Raw genomic sequence first — 23,639 nt, forward strand, 5'->3', positions numbered from 1 at the left:
ATTGACCCAAAGTTGTCAAAATGCCCCACAAGGTAGTCACTCTGCCAGTAGTTTGTGGAATGGTCACAGGCTAGAATCTGTCTCATGATTTCCAAATCCAGTCTGATATCCCAATAAAGAAGCTTTTAAAAATGATCTGGCCCCACTAACTATAGCCTACTCTGAGGCTGTGATGACTTAATCTCAGACATCAAGACCTTGAAACATCTGTGGGTCTGATGAGCAAGAAGGTCTTACACTTTCTTTTCTTCCTTGACTGCAAGAAATTTCTAAATAAAAATGAGGCTAAAATTGTGAAGAAGCCAAGAAAGGACATTTCCAGCTTGTTACCATAGCCTTTAAAACCACATTCAATTTAGCAGCTGGCCCTAGATCTTTCATTGTGCCTGTCCATGTGTTTGCTCTGGTAATTTCATAATCAGCTTCAGTATGTTAGTGATCTGAGTTTTCCATTCAATGCACTGAAAAATAAAAATCAAATATTTTCATTTCCTGCCATTTCACAATCAATAATAATTAGGTTCCCTTTCTATAGATCATAATTGGCATTTCCTTGAGCAAATATTTTGTCTTAAGGAACTAGAAGAATTTACATCCTGTGATGGTGTATCATTGACAGACTCATTTGAAGAAGAGTATTACATGGTAGAGGACTTTTATATTCACAGGCACATTTACTAAATTAGATCAGTTGTTTACAAAATCCTATGGTAAAATCTATGGGAGTTGTTTCAAGCTGTGAGATTTTAAAGAAACACTCAGCTTGGATTTCTGAAAGTAACTACCTTCTTTTGCTCCAAGGCAGAATTCCATTTTATTAAACACAAGTGAGTTGGTTTTTATATTGTTCCTGCAATTATAGCCTGTAGAGCTATGATTACCAGCCTTGGCTGTACCCTGGAACCACCAGAGACCTTTAGAAAACTCCAATACCTGGGCTTCATAACAAGAGGAGATTCTAATTTAATTGGCCAGAGCATCTGGGTCCATAAATCTCCCCAGGTGATTCTAGAGCACACTGAGTTTGAGAACCTTGACTAAGGGGTTCAATTCAAGACAATTTCTTATGTTTATAAATGAAGAGATTTAGTATCTATTATCCCCTAAATGTCAGTATTCTCCACCAAATTCATATATTGAAACCCCAAACCCCAATGTGATGGTATTATGAGGTGGGGCCTTTGGGTGATAATTAGGTTTAGATGAGGTCATGAGGATGTGGCTCCCATGATAAGATTTATGCCCTTATAAGAAAAGGAAGAGACACCAGAGCTCTCTCTGTCTACCATATGAGGACAGAGGGAGGGAGAGGGCCCTCACCAGGAATGGAATCTACTGGTAACTTGATCTTGGACCTCACAGCCTCCAGAACTGTGAGCAATAAATGTCTTGTATAAGCAGCTCAGTCTATGGTATTTTGTTAAGGTAGTCTAAGTTAAGGCAGTGTATAATTCTTCTCTATTTGTCCTTCATTTTTTTCTCTTATTGTCCTTCCACCACTTTTCATGTTGAATAGAATGAGAAATTATATGTGAAATCATGTCTCTTCTGACCCTCACTTTCTTGGGGAGGTATGCCTACACCTGTTTCCTCTCTTTCCTCTGTTCTTTGCATTGCCTCCAAGAAAAGGAAGTAATTTTCAAATGCATAAAGATGAGAAAGGCACTGATTTACAGTGAAGCCAGTCATCAGGCCATTCTAGCTCACAGAAGCTCATTAGATTTAGAAAAGGAGCTAAAGTGCAATGATACCTTGTATCCAAGAGGCAGAATAATTGGCTAATTTATGTCTTTTTTTAAAAAAACAGTTACCTTCATGATTTTTATCACTTTGAATTAAGCAGATTAAATTTTTAAAAAAATTCTTTATTTAAATTCAATTTAGTTAACATATACTGCATTATTAGTTTCAGGGGTAGAATTTAGTGATTCATCAGTTGCATATAGTGTTAGCCATTGTGAGTGATGTTTACAAACTGTTTTAGATCATTAGGCATTAGGATTCTCAGCAATCTTTGCCCTGGAATTTAGGATACTTAAAGTGTACCTCAAATTCTGCCACCCCTTTAGGATATTTCTTATGGAAGGGGGTCTCAAACTTTAGTACTCATCAAAATGACTTCACTTGAGGGAAATTGTTAAAAAATATATATTTCTGAACCCCATTGAACGTAATCACGGCCAAGGAAGGGCCTAGGCATATGAATTGTAAGTAAGTGTCCCAGGTAATTCTGTGAATTTGGCTCATAGTTGAGGTGTGAGAAATCCCATTTTTTAAAAAATTTTATTATGTTAGTCACCATACAATACATCATTAGTTTTTGATGCAGTGTTCCACGATTCATTGTTTGTGCATAACACCCAGTGCTCCATGCAATACGTGCCTTCCTTAATACTCATCACTGGGCTAACCCATCCCCCCACACCCCTCCCCTCTAAAACCCTGTTTGTTTCTCAGAGTCCATAGTTTCTCATGGTCATCTCTCCCTCTGATTTCCCTCCCTTCATTTATCCCTTCCTTCTCCTAACGTCCTCCAGGCTATTCCTTATGTTCCACAAATGAGTGAAACCATATGATAATTGACTTTCTCTGCTTGACTTATTTCACTTAGCATAATCTCCTCCAGTCCCATCCATGTTGTTGTAAAGGTTGGGTATTCATCCTTTCTGATGGCTGAGTAATATTCCATTGTATATATGGACCACATCTTCTTTATCCATTCATATGTTGAAGGGCATCTCAGCTCTTTCCACAGTTAGGCTATTGCAGATATTGCTACTATGAACACTGGGGTGCATATGGCCCTTCTTTTCACTACATCTGTGTCTTTGGGGTAAATACCCAGGAGTGCAATTGCTGGGTCATAGGGTAGCTCTATTTTTAATTTTTTGAGGCACCTCCACATTGTTTTCCAAAGTGGCTGCACCAACCTGCATTCCCACCAACAGTGCAAGAGGGTTCCCCTTTCTCCACAACCTCTCCAACATTTGTGGTTTCTTGCCCTGTCCATTTTTGCCATTCTAACTGGTATAAGGTGGTATCTCAATGTGGTTTTGATTTGGATTTCCCTGATGGCTAATGATGATGAACATTTTTTCATGTGTCTGTTAGCCATTTGTATGTCTTCTTCAGAGAAGTGTCTTTTCATATCTTCTGCCCACTTTTTGACTCGATTATTTGTTTTTTGGGTGTTGAGTTTGAGAAGTTCTTTATAGATCTTGGATACCAGCCCTTTGTCTGTAGTGTCATTTGCAAATATTTTCTCCCATTCTGTGGGTTGCCTCTTTGTTGTGCTGACTGTTTGCTGTGCAGAAGCTTTTTATCTTGATGAAGTGCCAAAAGTTCATTTTTGCTTTTGTTTCACTAGCTTTTGGAGATGTATCTTGAAAGAAGTTGCTGTGGGCAATGTCAAAGAGGTTACTGCCTATGTTCTCCTCTAGGATTTTGATGGATTCCTGTCTCACATTGAGGTCTTTCATCCACTTTGAGTTTATCTTTGTGAATGGTGTTAGAGAATGGTTGAGTTTCATTCTTCTGCATGTGGCTGTCCAATTTTCCCAGCACCGTTTGTTGAAGAGACTGTCTTTTTTCCATTGGACATTCTTTCCTGCTTTGTCGAAGAATAGTTGACCATAGAGTTGAGGGTCCATATCTGGGTTCTCTATTCTGTTCCAATGGTCTATATGTCTGTTTTTGTGCCAGTACCATGCCGTCTTGGTGATCACGGCTTTGTAATATAGCTTGAAATCAGGCAATGTGATGCCCCTAGCTTTGTTTTTCTTTTTCAACATTTCCTTGGCGATTCGCGGTCTTTTCTGATTCCATACAAATTTTAGGATTGCTTGTTCCAGCACTTTGAAAAATGTCATTGGAATTTTGATTGGGATGGCATTGAAGGTATAGATTGCTCTGGGTAGCATAGACATTTTAACAATGTTTATTCTTCCAATCCATGAACATGGAATGTTTTTCCATCTTTTTGTGTCTTCTTCAATTTCTTTCATGAGTGTTCTGTAGTTCCTAGAGTATAGATCCTTTACCTCTTTGATTAGGTTTATTCCGAGGTATCTTATGGTTTTTGGTGCTATTGTAAATGGAATCGTTTCTCTAATTTCTCTTTCTACAGTTGCGTTGTTTGTGTATAAGAAAGCAACTGATTTCTGTGCATTGATTTTGTATCCTGCCACATTACTGAATTGCTGGGTGAGTTCTAGTAATTTGGGGTTGGAGTCTTTTGGGTTTTCCACATAAAGTATCATGTCGTCTGCGAAAAGAGAGAGTTTGACTTCTTCTTTGCCAATTTGAATATCTTTTATTTCTTTTTGTTGTCTGATTGCTGTTTCTAGGACTTCTAGTACTATGTTGAACATAGTGGCGAGAGTGGGCATCCTTGACGTGTTCCTAATCTTAAGGGAAAGGCTCTCTTTTCCCCATTGAGGATGATATTCACTGTGGGTTTTTCATAGATGGATTTTACAAACTTGAGGAATGTTCCCTCTATCCCTATACTCTGAAGAGTTTTAATCAGGAAAGGATGTTGTGTTTTGTCAAATGCTTTTTCTGCATCAATTGAGAGGACTGTATGGTTCTTCTCCCTCTTCTTATTAATGTGTTCTATCACATTGATTGATTTGCAAATGTTGAACCACCCTTGCATCCCGGGCATAAATCCCACTTGGTCGTGGTGGATGATCCTTTTAATGTCTTGTTGGATCCTATTAGCTAGGATTTTGTTGAGGATTTTGGAATCCATATTCATCAGGAATATTGGTCTGAAATTCTCCTTTTTGATGGGGTCTTTGCCTGGTTTGGGGATTAATGTAATGCTGGCCTCACAGAACGTGTTTAGAAGTTTTCCTTCTCTTTCTATTTTTTGAAACAGCTTCAGTAGAATAGGTATTATTTCTTCTTTGAATGTTTGGTAGAATTCCCTAGGGAATCCATCAGGCCCTGGACTCTTGTTTTTTGGGAGATTTTTGATCACTGCTTCAATCCCGTTACTGGTTAATTGGCCTATTCAGGTTGTCAATTTCTTCCTGTTTCCATCTTGGCAGCTTATAGGTTTCCAGGAAGGCCTCCATTTCATCCAGATTGCTCAGTTTATTGGCATATAGCTGTTGATAATAATTTCTAATAATTGTTTCTATTTCCTTGGTGTTAGTCATGATCTCTCGCCTTTCATTCATAATTTCATTAATTTGGGTCCTTTCTCTTTTCTTTTGGATAAGTCTGGCCAGTGGTTTATCGATCTTATTAATTCTTTCAAAGAACCAACTTCTAGTTTCTTTGATCTGATCTACTGTGTTTCTGGTTTCTAATTCATTGATTTCTGCTCTAATTTTAATTATTACTCCTCTAATGCATGGCTTAGGCGTCGTTTGTTGCTTCTTCTCTAGTTCTTTAAGGTGTAGAGTTAGTTGGTGAATTCAGGATTTTTCTATTTTTTTGAGTGAGGCTTGGATGGCTATGTTATTTCCCCCTTACGACCGCATTTGTAGTATCCCATAGGTTTTGGACCAATGTGTTTTCATTCTCATTGATTTCCATGAATTGTTTAAGTTCTTCTTTGATTTCCTGGTTGACCCAAACATTCTTGAGCAGAGTGGTCTTTAGCTTCCAAGTGTTTGAATTTCTGTCAAATTTTTTCTTGTGATTGAGTTCCAGTTTTAAAGCACTGTGATCTGAGAATATGCAGGGAATAATCTCAGTCTTTTGGTATCAGTTGAGACCTGATTTGTGACCCAGTATGTGGTCTATTCTGGAGAAAGTTCCATGTGCACTTGAGAAGAATGAGTATTCTGTTGTTTTAGGGTGGAATGTTCTATAAATATCTATGAGGTCCATCTGGTCCAGTGTATCATTCAAAGCTCTTGTTTCCTTGTTGATTTTCTGCTTAGATGATCTGTCCATGGCTGAGAGTGCAGTATTGAGGTCTCCTACAATTAACGTATTGTTATCAATATGACTCTTTATTTTGGTTAACAGTTGGCTTATGTAGATGGCTGCTCCCATATTGGGGGCATAGATATTTACACTTGTTAGATCTTGTTGGATAGACCCTTTAAGAATGATATAGTGTCCTTCTGTGTCTCTAATTACAGACTTTAGTTTAAAATCTAATTTGTCTGATATAAGAATTGCTACCCCAGCTTTCTTTTGAGGTCCGCTGGCATGGAAGATGGATCTCCATCCATTCACTTTCAGTCTGGATGTATCTTTAGGTTCAAAATGAGTCTCTTGTAGGCAGCATATGGATGGGTCCTGTCTTTTTATCCAATCTGCAACCCTGTGCCGTTTTGTGGGAGCATTTAGGTCATTCACGTTGAGAGTGATTATTGAAAGATATGAATTAATTGTCATCATGTTGCCTGTGAAGACGTTGTTTTTATAGATTGTCCCTGTAAATTTCTGTTGTATATCACTCTTGGGGTCTTTCTCCTTTACAGAACCCCCCTTAATATTTCTTGCAGGGCCGGCTTAGTGGTCACTTATTCTTTCAGTTTCTGCCGGTCGTGGAAACTCTGCATCTCTCCATCCATTCTAAATGACAGCCTTGCCGGATAAAGTATTCTTGGTTGCATGTTCTTCTCATTTAGTACCCTGAATATATCTTGCCAGGCCTTTCTGGCTTGCGAGGTCTCTGTGGATAGATGCGACGTTATTCGGATGTTTCTCCCTCTGTACGTAAGGAATCTCTTCCCCTTAACTGCCCTTAAGATGGTTTCCTGGGTTCTAAGATTTGCAAGTTTTACTATTACATGCTGGGGTGTTGGCCTGTTTTTCTTGATCTTGGGAGGGGTCCTCTCTGCCTCTAGAACGCAAATGTTTCTTTCATTCCCTGGATTAGGGAAGTTCTCAGCTACAATTTGCTCAAATACATCTTCTAGTCCTCTCTCTCTCTCCACCCGCTCTGGGATTCCAATTATTCTGACATTGGAATGCTTCCTGGTGTCACTTATTTCTCTGATTCTATTTTCATGGATTCTGAGCTGTTTTTCCCTGGCCTCCTCTTTTCCCTTTTTATCTACTATATTGTCTTCCAGGTTGCTTATTCATTCTTCTGCCTCAGTTACCCTAGCTGTTAGATTATCTAGATTGGATTGGATCTCGTTGATAGCATTTTTAAGTTCTGCCAATTCAGCTTTCATTTCTGCCCTTAGAGACTCTATGTTGCCATTAATTGATTTCTCCATTCTAGCTATTGTCTTCACAATTGCTAGCCTGAATTCCGTCTCCGACATCTTGGTTATATCTTCATCCATTTTTAAATCTGCCGCATAAGTCATAATCTATGAGTCTTTTCTATTTTTGGTGTTCCTCCTCCTAGTCATTCTGTTGATGGGTGTTTGAGGGAATGTATAGAGTCCAAATTATCGACCAGAACCCAAGCAAGATGTACCTGTTTTCTTGGGACCTTAGGGTTGCTGGCCTCTTGTTTTCCCAGCCTGTCTTCTGGGGGAGGGGCCTGCTGCACTGTTACTCAGGCAACCCTGTTTGGGCATAGTTGCCCTGCCCCCCAGTGGTGGGGGATGGGCTCAGTGGGAATCAGTTTTGGGGGCTTTTGTTCTCTAGCAGCTTTCCCTGGTGGCTTTCCGTGTCTCTTCCGTGCGTCAGAGCAGAAGAGACCATTTCCAACCCTCTGCCTCAGAGCAGAGAGATCACAGTCTGTTCTTCAGTGAGCTCTCCAGGCCACACTGTCTCCATTTCTGTCCATGCTGCTATAAACTGCGCCCTTCAGCAGCGATCCCAGTCCTGCCTCCAGGTTGGGGCATGTCTCTGCCCTTTGTGCTTCTAAAACCTCCAGTGGCTCCCAGTTTGTGCGGGTGACCCCGCTGCTCTGGGTTTCTGTCCCAAGGGCTGCCCTAAAGTCCTTTCCCCGCTGTTACCAGTCTGCAAGTCTGTGCCCTGTCCCCAGTGAGCGAGGCTGTCACTCACCAGTGATGTAGGATCCCCAAGGCCAGGCTCCCTCCCACTGCTGTTTATCCTCCAATATCTGCTCACAGAATCACGGCTCCCTGCTTTGTACCTCGAAACCAACCCTGCCTGTGATATTCTGTTTGTAGAGATCCAGATCCTCTTACATCCCAGGCTGGTTTCGTGTGTGCTCAGAGTGGTCTGTTAGATATCCAGCTCAATTCCGGGGACCAGTTGAAATAGGGTCCCCTACTCCTCTGCCATCTTTCCTCTCCCTGAGAAATCCCATTTTCAATGTGTTTGTCATCTGCTTTTAAAATAAATTTCCATCATATTTCAAGATTTCTCTTTACAATCTGAGCTTCTCCCAGTTTATATTCACCCTACTCTGAGTCCCTCTGGAACTGGAATGGAAACTCCATGGGTCATAAGTTTTGTTCTTTTGTTCCCTCTATTTCCAGAGCCTAGAACCGTGCCTTGTTGTATATGCTCAATAAACATTCGATGAATGTTCTGAGTGTATGACTTTCAAGTGGACAGCATTTTAATGAGTAGAAAAAAACACCATGAAAGAGAAAGCTTAAAAACGAAAGTGTCATTTTATCAGAAAAGAGTGACACTATGTTGGGCACCAAAAATGCTTGGAATTTGCCTTTGAGTTGAAATGTGGCTGAAATTCATTATAAGCTGACTTTAATTAAGTGCCCTTCAACTCCAAGGTCAATGGTGGGAAAGGTGAGCTGCTTCAGTATTTACTCACGATACCCTCTCCTCTTCAGTTCACTCCTGTATTGTCACAAGGCAGGGGGGTTGATGAGGAAACACCCTAGTGGGAAAATTGTTAACTAAGTTAATCTATTTTAAAAATTCAGAATTCACACAAATGGGGACTCAGGACATAGATCTATGAGTGATGTTTAATATTCGAGTGATGGTGGGAAAATGACATTTCTGAACTAAACAGAGATGCTTCTTTAATCCTCTACAAACTGAGTAGGAACATGTGAGACATTGTTTGCCTTTACGTAAGACAAAGCCTCACGGGAGGCCACAATCTCTCTTCCACACTACTTCAAAATAACTACTTAACTAATTAAGAAAGACAATCAGAATGAGGTTTCCAAATGCAGCATTGATAAAAGAAAGGATGTCAACATTTTGTCTGTGGGTTTGCTTTATTTGAACAGTTCCATCTCAGACAACAAACCGTGCCCATTTATGGAGAACCACTCTGCATAGAGAACTTTGAGTGAAAAAAATTAGAATATTTAGTCCCTAAAGTTACAATCCTTAGAAATAAGTTCCTTGACCTGATGCTACATTGAATGAGTAAAACATTACTTCCTGTTTTTCTTGATAACATTAGTGGAGCGTTTATTTTCTCAGAAAAACAGCTATGAGCAAAGGCAGGAATTCCCTCCGAGAACTGAAAATTAGTGAGGATAGTGGGAGGGATGGGGTGGCGGGGTGATGGACAATGGGGAGGTTACGTACTACGGTAAGTGCTGTGAATTGTGTAAGACTGATGAATCACAGACCTGTACCCCTGAAACAAATAATACATTATATGTTAATAGAAAAATTAAAAAAGAAAAAAAATAAATAAAAAGTAAAAACAGAAAAAAAAAAAGAAAAGAAAATTAGTGAGGATAAATAAATATCAAGTCAGGGCCTGATTTACAAAATCAAGTTAGTAATCAAGTTCATGACACACCCCTTGTCCTTTCACCTAATAAGGATTTGTGAGACACATATTCACATAGACTACTATGTTGTTTCTTCAAAATGGTGGATTGTATAAAAATCTACTTTATTAAGAGACCATCCGAAAATGCACCAAGTAATGCTCTGGAGATAAAGTTGGAAACCAGCCGTCTTTCATTTTTTCCAGGAATTTGAGGATCCACTTTACCTGAGAATGTTCTTGTTCTCCGCCCCCATGGCAGGGAGTCTTTAGGATTGTGTATGACAAGAAGGAGGGGTCCAATGTGGAGTGCTCTTTCACTCCACTCTTTGCACTGGGCAGGCTGGGTGGTAAGGTGGAAGGAGAATTTATCAAATAGTGAACTACTCATTACCTCGCCAACAAAGGTATGACAAGTATAGGATAGTATCTATAGATAGTATCTAGATTCAGATGGCATGGAATGGTAGGAAGAGAAATATATTACGGGTTGGAGAGAGAAACTGATGCGGAAGAGGGCAGTATCAATTATGTCTCCTTCTCATTTTTTCCAGTATCCAATGCCATTGGCTGGCGATGCAGAAATGGGGAAACTGTTCTAATTACCATGTGCACGGGCCACATGGTAAAGGATTTTTTATTTCAGCCTGCTAGATTTTGACAATGAGAATTCCATATTTTAAAAAAAAATCCAGATCATAACTCCAAGGCAATTGAACCTGAGAGAGACACTATTGAGAAGTTTCCAGGACTATGCTCAGACATCACTACCTGAGGACTCTCTCATGGGCCAGCCACTCTGAGTCCTGACTTGCTCATTAAAAAGGGATGATAATAGCCATTGGCTCTTCTGACAGGGTTACTGAGAAAGAAGTATAATCATATGTGGAAATACTTTGTGACAATAAAACATTACAAAATGCACTGTGGCAGTGATTGGCAGGATCCTAAACCAGCTTCCAAGATTTCTGCCCTAATCCTCATTATCATGAATAAGATGAGAAAATTATGACCTCATTATGTACACGGCAAAAGGGATTCTTTAGTTAATACTGTGTTAATCAAAAAGGAGACTATCTGGTGAACCTAATCTCAGTGCATAAATCCTTTAAAAACCATTTTCTCTGGTTGGTGGCAGAAGTAAGAGAGATTGACTGCATGAGAACATAGAGGGGTCCATACGACAAGGAATGCTGGAACTTTCTAGAAGGGGCACAGCAAAGAAATGGGTCATCAATCCTACAACCACAAGGCACTGAATTAGGACAACAACCTGAACAAACTTGGAAGCTTGTTTTTCCCCACAGTTTTCAGACAAGTGCCCAGCCAGGCTGCCATCTTGATTTCTGCCTTGCAAGTCCCTAACCAGAGAGCAAAGTAGAGTTCACCCAGCTTCTGGCAACAGAGCTAGGGGGTGTTGTTTTAACTTAGCAAATTCATGGCAGTTTGTTACACAGCAATAGGAATCTCATATGGCCACATTATTATTAATTTGAACACCTTTAGAAGGAGCATGCTTTTAAATTATGGGAAATTGAGCTTGAAGACATTGGCAGATGGATTTGTGCTTTAATCTTAATAATTAACATTCTATAACAGTTAGTGGACAGTTTTGGAGTTAGAGTGATAGTTGCTATTAATTTAGAGGTTGGCAAGGGATCTATTCCCTGACTTTATATTTCTGGTAGGTGGAGAGTGATAAGGAGGAAGTCCATCTAATGCAAACCTGTTCAGTAGAGGATTACTTGCATCTTGTTGACACCATGTCACAGTCTGTTTTAAATATCAGTATGGCCTCACTTTAGTTTCTTATATCTATCAAGCCTTTCCCTTCTACCTCTTATTTAAATGAGTGGTATGAGGAGGTTGGTTCCAGAGCAAGGAAATATCAAAACAAAAACAAAGAAACAAAACACCAGACTCTGAGAAAGTTCCCATCTCCGCACTTCACTTTCTCATTGTCACCAATGAGCTGAGACCAACTGAGGGTCAAAGAAACAGTTACCATGATTATATTGATGCAGATGGAAGGTTTCAAAGTTCTAGTCAAAATTTTAAGGTAAAAAGAACAAATAGTTCACATTTGAATGAGTTGACTGGGAATTTACCAAGTTTCCAGCAGTAATAAAAGCACAATTTAATCACATCCAAACACAGGACAGGGTACCTTTTCGATTCTGTTTTCTTGAGATTTCTTAAAGTAGATGGTGGGGATCCCAAGTTCCGAGGCAGCTATCCACTGCAGAGTGGCTCGAAGTTCAGCGTCAGGACACTCTGGCTCCAGATCAAAGTTGATCACTAGCATGCTTCCCTGGGGGCTGGCTGCTCCCATTGCCACTCCAGAGACACCTGAACACAGACCACAAGCCCAGGTTTACTATGCGTTCCAGGGGGAATCACAGGCAAATTGTATGTCAAAATTATGGGAATGTGGCTTACCCTCTACATTTTCTGACTGTCCTTTAAGAATCTCCTTTTCTTCTACTAATTCACTTTGGGAGAAAACAACAGTATATGGTTGGTAATATTTAGACATTAGCTGTAAATAGACGATGAGGCAATGGATCTTATTGATCTAAAAGCTTCTGAAGTTCAATCTAGATTTATCATTTTCATAGAGGGAAGTAACACTGGAGAAATATCAGTGTGGCTCTTACATAGGATTATTGGGTCTGCCATAAATAGCCCTGGCCCTTAAAAAGGCAAGATAAATTACATAGTTTTAGTTGGGATAATAAGTGTGGGAGAGTAAGAAATTCATCTTTCTCTTCTCCTCAACTTCCATCACTGGTTTGAACAATCAAGGAAATATCTTGTAGGCAACTAGATCTGATTTGGGGACTTATCCTTCTTCTGTATTTGACTTGTCATTTAAAAGACCAAATATTTCCATCCTAACACAGTGATTTTTTCCCCTATACTATGATAGCAACAAATTTACATTTTAGTCTAGGAAAATATTTTTCTAATGTTTGTGGTTCTTTGATCTGAAATAAGGGTAAAAAACAACCAATGAACAGCAGAACATAAATTGTACAACAAAAGATCTCAATTAAAATTGAAATTTTTCTTTTTCTATCAGGAGGATGGAGTAGGCTGGAGGAGATAAAAAACTAGAGACATAACTGAATTATTTCATTAGTTAAAACCATGTTTAATGTTTGAGGTGTTTTCATACAGTAAGTACTTGTTAGGGAGTCTTAATGTAATGGCAGGACTCAGTAAATGCTTCCAAAATGAGAGCATATGTCCCCACAGCTGAAAGGAGGTGACCATCTTGGGAAGCCTGTGGTTGTCCTATATTTTTGTATGGGCTAGAAATTCAAGACACAGGATCTCTTAAAATGTGTATTTTTATAAGAGTATTCTCCCTTATATTTTCTCTTACTGCTAAGATTTACTGGCTGTAAATTTCACTGTATTCCTCTTAATGTTGAGAGAGAGAGAGTATAGTTGCTCTGCCACGCATATGGAATTATTTCTAGAAGAATGACCAATTTCCCAAGGGTCTAGAGCCTCTGCTAGGTCTCTGCAAGAGATATAAGTGAAATGAAAGATGGTAGGGGCAGTTTCTGCTATTGTGCAGCTGCAGGATGCTGATAGGGGGTGGTCATTTTAGTTTTCCCTGAATGCATAGATGTGTTTGGGGTCCTAGGCTCTAACCCTGGAGAAAGATGGAAAAAGGTAGCTAAACAAATGTTTCCTGAAGGAGAAAAATTTACCCCAAAGTAATTTTTTGTTTGTATTTTGGTTCTACTTTTAAAAAACAAAACAAAACAAACCCAAGATCACATGTATGTTTATCTCTACTTGTGAATAGTGGCGGTAAGGAACAACAAAGGATTGATTCCTTCAATCACTGAGGAATACTCCCGCAGGCAGGATACCTGATTACATAGTGAAACAAAAATGACTTAGCTATAGAGAGTAACTGAGGAAGTAGATAAGGGAGCAGCATTAGTCTTATATTTCATTTTTATCTTTCTGAGATTTAAGAAAACTCCAAACAGTAATAAGCTAAGTAGTAGTAGTCAAAGATAGATTTCAATTCATTTACTTTTCCAGAATAATCACAAATTCTGGATATAGCCCTGACCTCATGTTGTCCTCCTTTTCCACACTGTATTTTGTGTTACACGTGTCGTGCTCCTTAAGTGCTATTTCTCCTTGGTCTTTGGAAGATCTCGAGGTCTTGGGAAGCAGAGTCACTGTGTGGCAATGACATATCTACATTGTGGCCCCCTTTGGTATTAGACACATTTAGTAGTGATTATCCCAGGTGTCTACAAGTAAAGGAAAAATCATTCACATTATATTCTATTGAACAATAGTCTTTGTTGGTTGGCATGGTATGATTTAAAAAGATTTTTGCTTTTCTGTGTCCAATTAAGTAAAATGACATGTTATTTCTGATTTTATGGATAAACTTCTTCCGGGATGATTTTATCAGAGGAGGCAGATTTGAAATCCAGAAAACAGTGGTGCTAAGGTAGGACTAGTCTCAGCCCCAGTTCTTGCTCCAGTGACATGGAACCACGGCAGCCTAGACATGATGATTCAGCGGTTGGGCACAGTCTGAATGATCAAAATGGATTGCCAGATGGAATTAGAGTAGTGGTCTCACAACCACTGCATCTCAGTGGCTACTTACTTAATCATGGGAGAAGTTGATATGCCTTCCTGATAAATGTCCAGGTCCATAGTGCCAAGACTGCTAGTGGCACTACTGTTGCCATTGCTGACAAAGCAAAAGTTTACATATTAATGCCTGTCTCCACCACCTGGCCACATGGCCAACACTGACGTTCCATCTTTCTTCCTAAGAGGTCCTTCTTTGGGTGCCCAGAAGAATATTGTTGGGGGTCTCCTAAATTAATATTTATTTCTGGACAAATTAGGGGAAGACACAACAAAAGACACTTTTGGCTCCAGCCAATCATCATCATTATCTTCTTCTTCATCATCATCATCATCATCATCATCATCACTGTTTTTGAATTTCTGCACTGGAGTTATAGCTAGTGGGCCACACCTAGTGGGTGACTATCAGCATGGCTTTTGTATTCCTCATTCTAGTTACAGTGAGGATGTTTATCTTTCAGCAAGAGACCCTTTGGTATACCCACGGAGACTGGGATACTTCTGAGAATGCTGGCTGGGGAGATATCAGAAGGCTCATTTGCCTGCTTCTTGACTTCTGACAGAAACCAGTAGACACATGTTCTCCTGTTGCCATTCAAGGGATTTTTCTGAGGGACATTCCACAGAATATGCACCTGGCTGATTATTTTCCTGTGGGACTGCAGAATTTACAAATATGAAGTTGGGCGCTTGGGTGGCTCAGTGGGTTAAGCGACTGCCTTCAGCTCAAGTCATGATCCCAGAGTTCTGGGATCAAGTCCCACATCAGGCTCCCAGCCTGCTTCTCCCTCTGACCCTCTCCCCTCTCATGCTGTTTTTCTCTCTCTCTCAAATAAATAAATACAAATATGAAGTTGGGCAATGCCAAAGTTTTATTAGCTTCTTTATTGTAAAATCTTTGAGAAGCAGCACCTGATACCTTGTGTATAATGGAGAAGAAGGGCTGCTGAATCATTTACATAGGCTACACAATCAACATATGGTCTAGTTACTAGCTTGGAACTTAGTTGCTGAAACATAGTAGGCTTGAGCCAATTTTTAGGCTCTGTCGGTACTTGCAGAATGGAATGCATCCAATTTCAGCAAACCAATTAAGTTTTCTCATACTCCCACTATTTCCCAGTGACATCTCTTCCAAGTCAGGTTTCCAAAGGATGAGTGCTGGTGTGTCCTGTGACGGGACAGTCTTCCCTGGGGAGTACCATGAGTAACAAACTGTACTCCTTCAATTTCAAATTCCTGCTTTGGGTTTCATGTGGGGCATTGAATATATTCACTGATTGAAATCTGATGCCTCAAACATCGCACTGAAGGCAATTAACATATAAACTGCTGCTAAGTCTAGAGATTTATATTCTGTCTTTTTTAAAAATCTCCATATTGTAATAATTCCCACTGGTTTGGGGGGATTTTAGACCAAGTGTTTAACACTGAAATTTTCCTAAGTCTAAACAGACCGAACTGCCAGAAATAAGACTGCTAAGGAGCCATTACCCCCAGATGCATCTGAATCCCATTTTCCCACTGGTCTTTCTGGAAAGTCTGCAGACTTTTTCCAGTATCATATCAAATAAGACTTGGGGCAGAAATGTGGGGATTCTTTTCATTTCCACCTCACAGAGGGATAGTGTTTAGTTTATGTCTCTTGATGCACTTGGGTCCTTCCAAATCTGATCTTTCTCTAACTCGTCTCTTGCTTTCTCTGAGCAACATTACACAGGGCAGGGGAGAGAAAGGAGAGAAACAATTAGGCCAAACAACACAACACAATGTGGAAACACTTGCCTCATGTAAACCCAGCCTGGGTTGCATCTGAAATACAAATGAACCAGAGAGAAAGTATCAAACACACCAGGTGTAACAGCAGGTCTTATTTAAAATTTCCCAGTTGTTATTGAATGCACTAGCTGGGGCTTACAGAGAAAGGAATACAACTGACTGTTAAGCTTGGCCAAGGTAATTAAAGGCACAACTGGATATTAAGAAACCTCTCACACAAATCACGACAGGCAGGCACCTTGACCTAGCAGAGCTTTCCTTTTTGCTCTATTAGGGACTCTTTGTAGAGAACCATCTAGAAAGTATTTTTAGAATCTGTGTTGAAACCTGTTTCCCTGGGAAGTCAAGTAAAGAGCAGGTACCTCAGGGATCGCTCACTGAGCTGCAGAAAGCTACTCGTGTCATCCGGATTGTCCTCCTCATTGGCAAGCTGGGACCAGCTGTCCGTGCTCTCCCCGCTGCTGCCAGAAAGGTTGGGGAACTCATCGGGGGCTCTGCCTTCTGCCGTGACTTCAGCCCCTGCTACATCTCTGGCATCAAGACTGTCACTGTAGATGGGCAAGATACCATTACCAAGAGCGGAGACACAAGGCAGAACTTTTCATGGGGACCTGGCTGGCTTGAGCATGAATCTCTGCCGCAGTGAGCAGGATACTTGGAGATGGGTGGATTTTTTTCTTTCAGGCTATTCCTTCTCCTGGTGCCCTAGGGCCCATTTTGCCTTTTCAAGATTGCTGCCCATCAGTTTCCCCATCTCTTCATTTTATGTCTTTCTACTGACTCCCTCCATTCACTTCAAAAACACAGTGAAGCACCCTGGGCTGCATACATAAGCATAAATGTGGGGCCGTAGTGTTTCTAATGAAGAGACCCAGAGCCTCCTTCCAGAGATTATGAGTCATTGCTTCTGCAGGGAGACCAAGAAACCTGCATTTTGAACAACTACGCCAGGTAATTTTAATGCAAGTGGCACATGGACCATGCTGGGAAAAAAACGCCCACCCGGTTCTGCAGGTTTACCAAGTTGTATTGCCTGCAAATGCCCCTGAACACATTTTGCATTTGTAGCTAGCCAGTTACACCATCCTCTCCCTCTGAAACCTCTGATTTATATCAGCACCACCTTTCTGGATGAGTGCTTTTTTAGGTCAAGTTTCTCTCCAAAAGCATTTAACCCTGGATCCGACAGGCGTTTCTCCTTGCAGCCTTTGTTTTGCTCTCTGGTTCCCAGGACTTCCTGCCTCTGTGGTCACACCTTGCCGAGAGCCTGGTTTCCTGTGTTGCCTCTCAGGGCCGCCGTCGCCAGTTCCAGTCTGTCCCTCCGTTCCAGTCTGCCCCTAACAACTTCATCTACTCTCCTGCCTATGAAAATAGCTTCTAAATCTGAACTCAGCCTGGGCCCCTCTTCCTGCTTCTGGGGCTCTCTTTTCAGAGGGTCTTCTGAACATAGTCATCTGTCTCATTAACATTTTGAAATCAGGGCGCCTGGGTGGCTCAGATGGTTAAGCGTCTGCCTTCGGCTCAGGTCGTGGTCCCAGGGTCCTGGGATCGAGTCCCGCATCGGGCTCCCTGCTCCTTGGGAGCCTGCTTCTCCCTCTGCCTCTCTCTCTCTCTCTCTGTCTCTCATGAATAAGTAAATAAAATCTTTAAAAAAAAAAAAAAACATTTGAAATCAACACATCTTAAACAAATTCTGATTGCCCTCCTATCCTCTTCCTGTGTTTTTTATTTCCTTTGACCTTTCTGTCTCTTTGCTCATGAAATTATCTTAATTTAGGTCCTTCTAAATTGCTTGAATTTAGATTTGGAAGGAACCTCATAGATTTCCTGTAGATTAGAATGCAGAAGCTTGGTGAATTAAATGATTTGTCCAAGATTGCAATAAGAGTTGGTACCAGACTTTAGACCTCAAGTTTTGAGACTCATGGACATTGCTCCATTACTCTTGGCTGGACTATATTGTATTGGCCTCCTAACAGTTGAGCCCCAACTATTTCTCCTCTTTCAACTATATGGTCCAGAAATTCCATTTCTAGGAATTTATCTCCCAAAACCAAAACCACTAATTTGAAAGGACATACACGTGCCTATGTTTATTGCAGCACTATTTACAATAGTCAAGACACGGAAACAACCTAAATGTCCATCAATAGATGAATGGATAAAGAATATATAATAAATATATACAATGGAATATTAGTCGTTAAAAAGAACATAATCTTGCCCTTTGGAAAACATGATGGAACTAGGCGGTATTATGTTAAGTGAAATAAGTCAAACAGAGAAAGACAAATACCATATGATTTTACTTTTATGTGGAATGTAAAAACAGAACAAATGCTGGAGAATCATATTGTGAGGTTTGCAACACAGAAAGAAAACCTCAAAATTGTGAAGCTTGGAGCTCATATAGGAGTTGCTGCTGACACATTTGCCTCTCTTCTTCATCAGGGGGAGAGAGAAAGGAGAGAGACAGAGAGAGACAGACTGACAGAAAGGAGCGGGGGGAGAGAAAGGAAGGGGGAGAGAGAGAGAGAGAGAGATCACTTATAAACAAATCCAAATGTTCTCTGCAGAGAGGAGGAAACGGTCTCTACTTTACCACCCTGGATGGTAAACAAATAGCTCCAGAAATGTAAATCTCTGTATCTCTCTAAAAGTCTCTATCTTTAGGGTTAGTATTCAATCGTTCTTTGATCCAGGTGTCAATACTCTTTGTTCAGAAAACCAAATGTACAGAAATATGAACATATTCATGCAACCTTTCTCCTGACACTACTGACCGTCATCAAAAATTAATAGTATAGGAGAGAAGGACATTGATAACTGCAAGCAAAAAGCAAGAGTGTATTTCTCAGGTGACAACAAAAAAATGCAATAACCTGGTGTAGTGGATACAGAATGCTTTTCTGGGCTGTTGCACACTGACTGCAGAGAATATTGGCTGCTGCCAGTGTGCGCTGGGAATTACCAGCAGGCAGAGAACTGCCTGGCCAAGGTTGTACCCTCTCTCAGTGAGCATCCCACCAACCAGCTGATACAAAGACACAAAAGGCCAGTTCTTGTCTCACTTGACACCAAACCTGACAGACCATTACCTCTTCAGGGGTTCCTGTAGGATGTGCTGAAGCCCCAGTTGTAAACATATTTGGGGGCACCTTCTCTCCATATAATCTTGCCTTTCCTACCTCCTTACAGATGTATGCACACATATCTCTGGAGAGCACTTTCTCCTACCAGATTATTGTCCTGAAAATCTCCCTCTTAAAGTCTGTTCCCAGGGGATGCAACCCAAGACACTCAGTGTCCTTCATTCTAAAAACAGTATATTGGCTGCAGAAAAGTCTATGTAATTCTCTTCAATCTTAGGATTAGTACCATTATCGTTTCTCCAAAAATGGTTATACTTGAAAAATTTTTAAACGAGTTCTAATATAGAGAGTAGAGTTTCAAATGTATAAATTTTGGAGTTCGATGAAAAATTTCCTTTTTGATAGGTGAACTGGTTATCTAGAAAAGTTCACAAAAGCTTTGGATACTTGCTTCTAAGACTCCTTCCCACGGCATTCTGGATAGATACAGTATTAAAGTGTGGCTGTTTCTAGCATGCTGTGCTACTAACACTTGATGAAAAAAAGTCCCTAATAAGCTTGATTTGCCTTTCTAAAATGTTGAGATTTTTCCAAATTGAGCAGGGAGAAAGTGAGAGAATGACTGCCACCAAAAAGACATTGGGTGAATTTAGTTAAATTCAAATGAAAGAAAAGTTTATTGAAGATAAATGGAAACAATACAAATACTCCCAAAAAGGGGGTAAATAAGCCAAGTACTGAGCACAAAGGAGAGGCTTCTAAAACCATCTGTTTTCTTAGGTAAAAAGAAATTTCCTGGACTAATTCTTTACTAAATTAGGACCTTACATTACTAGAAAAAAACTCATTCCAGGATATTTCTCACTAAAGCAGAAGTTAAATCTCAGTGATTGACATTGAATGTTCAGGCTAAAAATGAGTCTGTCAGCATATTTTATTTTATCTAATTTCATGCTCTATTTACAGTAAATCTCATATTCTATGTCACATAACTGGGAATTCAAAATGAATAATGATTATCTAAAACACTGGTTTTCATTTTCTTTTGAGAGAAATGGGGGTATAGCTTTGCTCATTTATTTATGAATAATACACAGATGTGTTATGCAGATGTATGTAGATGGCCTTTTTCCACTTCTGATTTCATAGTTCACATACAGAGCTTCAGAGGACCATTTTTTATATGATATCAAATTCAATTGTAGAATTTCTGAGTTAGCAGGGACCTCAGAAATCATCTAACCTAATGTTCCCACAGCTTAATTTACTAGCAAACCACTGTCATGATTTTTGCCATACCTGCATTCCCCCTATATTATATCAATAATAAAAATTGTAAAAATCAGTTTAAGTAAACTAAATGTGTATTTTAAAAAGAAATATTGAATCATCACTGTAAATGGAAAATAGAAATCACTCGCCATAGGTAGAAGGTAACAATAAAAATATAGAACTACAGTAAAAGCCCTCTTTCCAATGGGTCATCCAGTTGTTTAGTTATAAAAAGTTCATTGAAGGGGGAAATCATAACAAACATACACGTTTCTTAAATTTAAATTTTAGTTAGTTAACTTACAGTGCAATATTGGTTTTTGGAGTAGAATTCAGCAATACATCACTTACATACAACACCGACGCTCATCACAACAAGTGCCCTATCTCATACGCATCACCCATCTAGCCCCTCCCCCACCCACCTCCCTCCATCAACCCACACTTTGTTCTCTGTCTTTAAGACAGAGAACAGTGAAATTATATGGTATTTGTCTTTCTCTGACTGACTTATTTCACTTAGCCTAATACCATCTAGTTCCATCCATGTCATTGCAAATGGCAAGATTTCATTCATTCTGAATGAATGAACATACAGTGATATTCCACTGTATGTATATATATGCCACATTTTCTTTATCCATTAATCAGTTGATGGATATTTGGACTCTCTCCATAGTTTGGCTATTGTTGATAATGCTGCTATAAACATCAGGGTGCATGTACCCTTTGAATCTGTATTTTTCCTTTGGGTAAATACCTAGTGGTGCAACTGCTGGATTGTAGGCTAGTTCTATTTTTAATGTTTTGAAGAACCCCCATACAGTCTCCAGAGTGGCTGCACCAGTTTGCATTCCCACCAACAGTGCTAGAGGGTTCCCTTTTCTCTGCATTCTCTCCAACACCTGTTGTTTCTTGTTTTGTTCATTTTAGCCATTCTGACAGGAGTGAGGTGGTATCTCATCATGGTTTTGATTTGTATTTCCCTGAGGATGAGTGATGTTGAGCATCGTTTCATGTGTGTTAGCCATCTAGATATCTTCTTTGGAAAGTGTCTGTCTTCTGCCCATTTCTTAACTGGATTATTTGTTTCTTGGGTGCTGAGTTTGTTAAGTTCTTTATAGATTTTGGATACTAACCCTTTATCAGGAATGTTGTTTGCAAATAGCTTCTCCCTTTCCATAGGCTGCCTTTAGCTTTGTTGATTGTTTCCTTCATTGTGCAGAAGCTCTTTGATGAAGTCCCAATAGTTCATTTTTGCTTTTGTTTCTCTTGCCTCTGGAGATAGGTCTAGTAGGAATTTGCTACTGCCGAGGTCAAAGAGGTTTCTGCTTGTGTTCTCTAGGATTTTGGTGCCTTCTGTCTCACATTTAGGTCTTTCATCCACTTTGAATTTTTTTTTTGTTAAACATACACATTTTAAATATTTTATTTTAACTTTAAATGTATAAACATGTCTTTATTCACCAACCTTTGAACTAAAAAAAAATTTTAGTTTCATTGATTTTTCTCCATTCTTGTCTATTTCTGTTAATTCTGTTTCTTTGCTCTTATTTTTATGATTTCCTTCCTTATATTACCTTAGATTTAATTTGACCATCTTTTCTTAGTTTCTTAAGGTGGAATTTCAGATTGTTGATGTTAGGCAATTCTTCCTTTAAAAAAAGCAACCCCTGCAAATTTTGATATATTGTGTTTTCATTTTCATTCACTTTATTTTTTTTTTAAGATTTTATTTATTTATTTGAGACAAAGAGTAAGACAGAGAGAGCATGAACAAGGAGGAGAGCAGAAGCTGGATGTGGGGTTCCATCCCAGGATACTGGGATCATGATCTGAGCTGAAGGCAGACACTTAACTGACTGAGCCATCCAGGCGTTCCCCATTTTCATTCACTTTAAAGTTTATTCTAACTCCCCTTGTGATTTGTTCTTTGACTAATGGATACTTGAGAAGTATGTTGCTAATTTCCAAATATTTGGGGAGTTTCCTAGATGTTTTGATTTTGTTTAATTTCACTGTGGTCAGAGAACATGCTCTATAATATTCTAGCTTGTCTTTTCAATTTATTAAGACTTATTTTATGGCCTCATGGCCTACCCTGGTTAATGTTTCAAGTATACTTGAAAAAAAATGTATATACTGCTACTGTTGGTGGAATGTTTAATAAATGCTAGTTAGGTCAATTTGATTGAAAACGTTGTTCAAGTCTTAAATATCCTTATCCACTTTCTGTCTATTATTCTACCAGTTACTGATAGAAGGGTGCAAAATTTCCAACTCTGATTATGGATTTGTCTATTTTGCCTTCCAGCCTTCCAGCTCCAGCTCAATCAGATTTTGTTTCATGTAGTTTGAATTTTTGTTATTTAGGTGACTACATATTTACAATTACTGTTTTCTTAATGAATCAGGCCCTCTATCATTATAAAATATCCCTCTTTATCCCTGATAAAACTCCATGTCCTGAAGTCTACTCAGTCTGATATTAATATAGCTACTCCATCTTTCTATCATATCTTATTTCATATTTGATATTTCTTTTTCTATTCTTTTACTTTTTATCTATCTATGTCTTTATATTTGAAGCACATTTCTTATAGAGTGTTACAGTAGGGGTTTGCTTTTATATTCAGTCTGACAATCTCTGTATTTTAACTGAAGTGTTTAGGCCATTAAGAATTAGTGCAATTATCAATATGATTGTGTTTAAATATATCACCTTGATAATTATTTACTATTAATCTCAACTGTCCTTTGTTTCTGTTCTCTTTTCTCCAGATTAACTGAAATATTTTTAGCATTTCACTTTATCTCCACTATTAATTTATTAGCATAGCTCTTTGTCTTATATTTTTAGTAGTTATTCCAGGGTTTACAGTATGCATCCAATTATCACAGTCTACCTTCAGATTACATTATACAAAGTCACATAGAATGGAAGATTTTTACAACAGTATATATTTTTTTCTCCCTCCCATCATTTGTATCATAACCAACATATATTTTAGTTCTATATATGTCATAGAACATTTTGTTTTAAATAATTATCTTTTAAAGAAATTTTAAAAGTAGAGAAAGTGTTGTGTATTTACCCACATACTTAGTATTTGTGGAATTCTTGGTTCCCTTGTGTAGTTCAAGTTTCCATCAGTATTGTTTTCCTTCAGCTTAATGACTTCCATTAGCACTTCCTCTTGTGCAGATCTCCTAGTGGCATGTTCTTTAAGATTTTGTTTGTATACAAAGTTACTATT

The 23,639-nt window shown here is 39.1% G+C and overlaps 1 protein-coding gene across 1 annotated transcript in view; it reads right to left on the reverse strand.

The window, feature by feature from the left end:
* SPHKAP (SPHK1 interactor, AKAP domain containing) overlaps positions 1-23,639 on the reverse strand; it is a 98,210-nt gene that overhangs the window by 4,134 nt on the left and 70,437 nt on the right. Inside the window, exons 5-7 of the mRNA XM_064585843.1 lie at positions 16,381-16,566; positions 12,038-12,090; positions 11,766-11,947 (exon numbers count right to left, since the gene is read on the reverse strand). Coding sequence (XP_064441913.1) covers positions 11,766-11,947; positions 12,038-12,090; positions 16,381-16,566 — 421 coding nt within the window. The remainder of the gene's footprint in view (positions 1-11,765; positions 11,948-12,037; positions 12,091-16,380; positions 16,567-23,639) is intronic.

Source organism: Mirounga angustirostris, unplaced genomic scaffold (assembly GCF_029215605.1).
Source record: "Mirounga angustirostris isolate CCGP_5_RB_7025 unplaced genomic scaffold, mMirAng1.0.hap1 SCAF_3, whole genome shotgun sequence".
Classification (NCBI taxonomy): Eukaryota; Metazoa; Chordata; class Mammalia; order Carnivora; family Phocidae; genus Mirounga; species Mirounga angustirostris.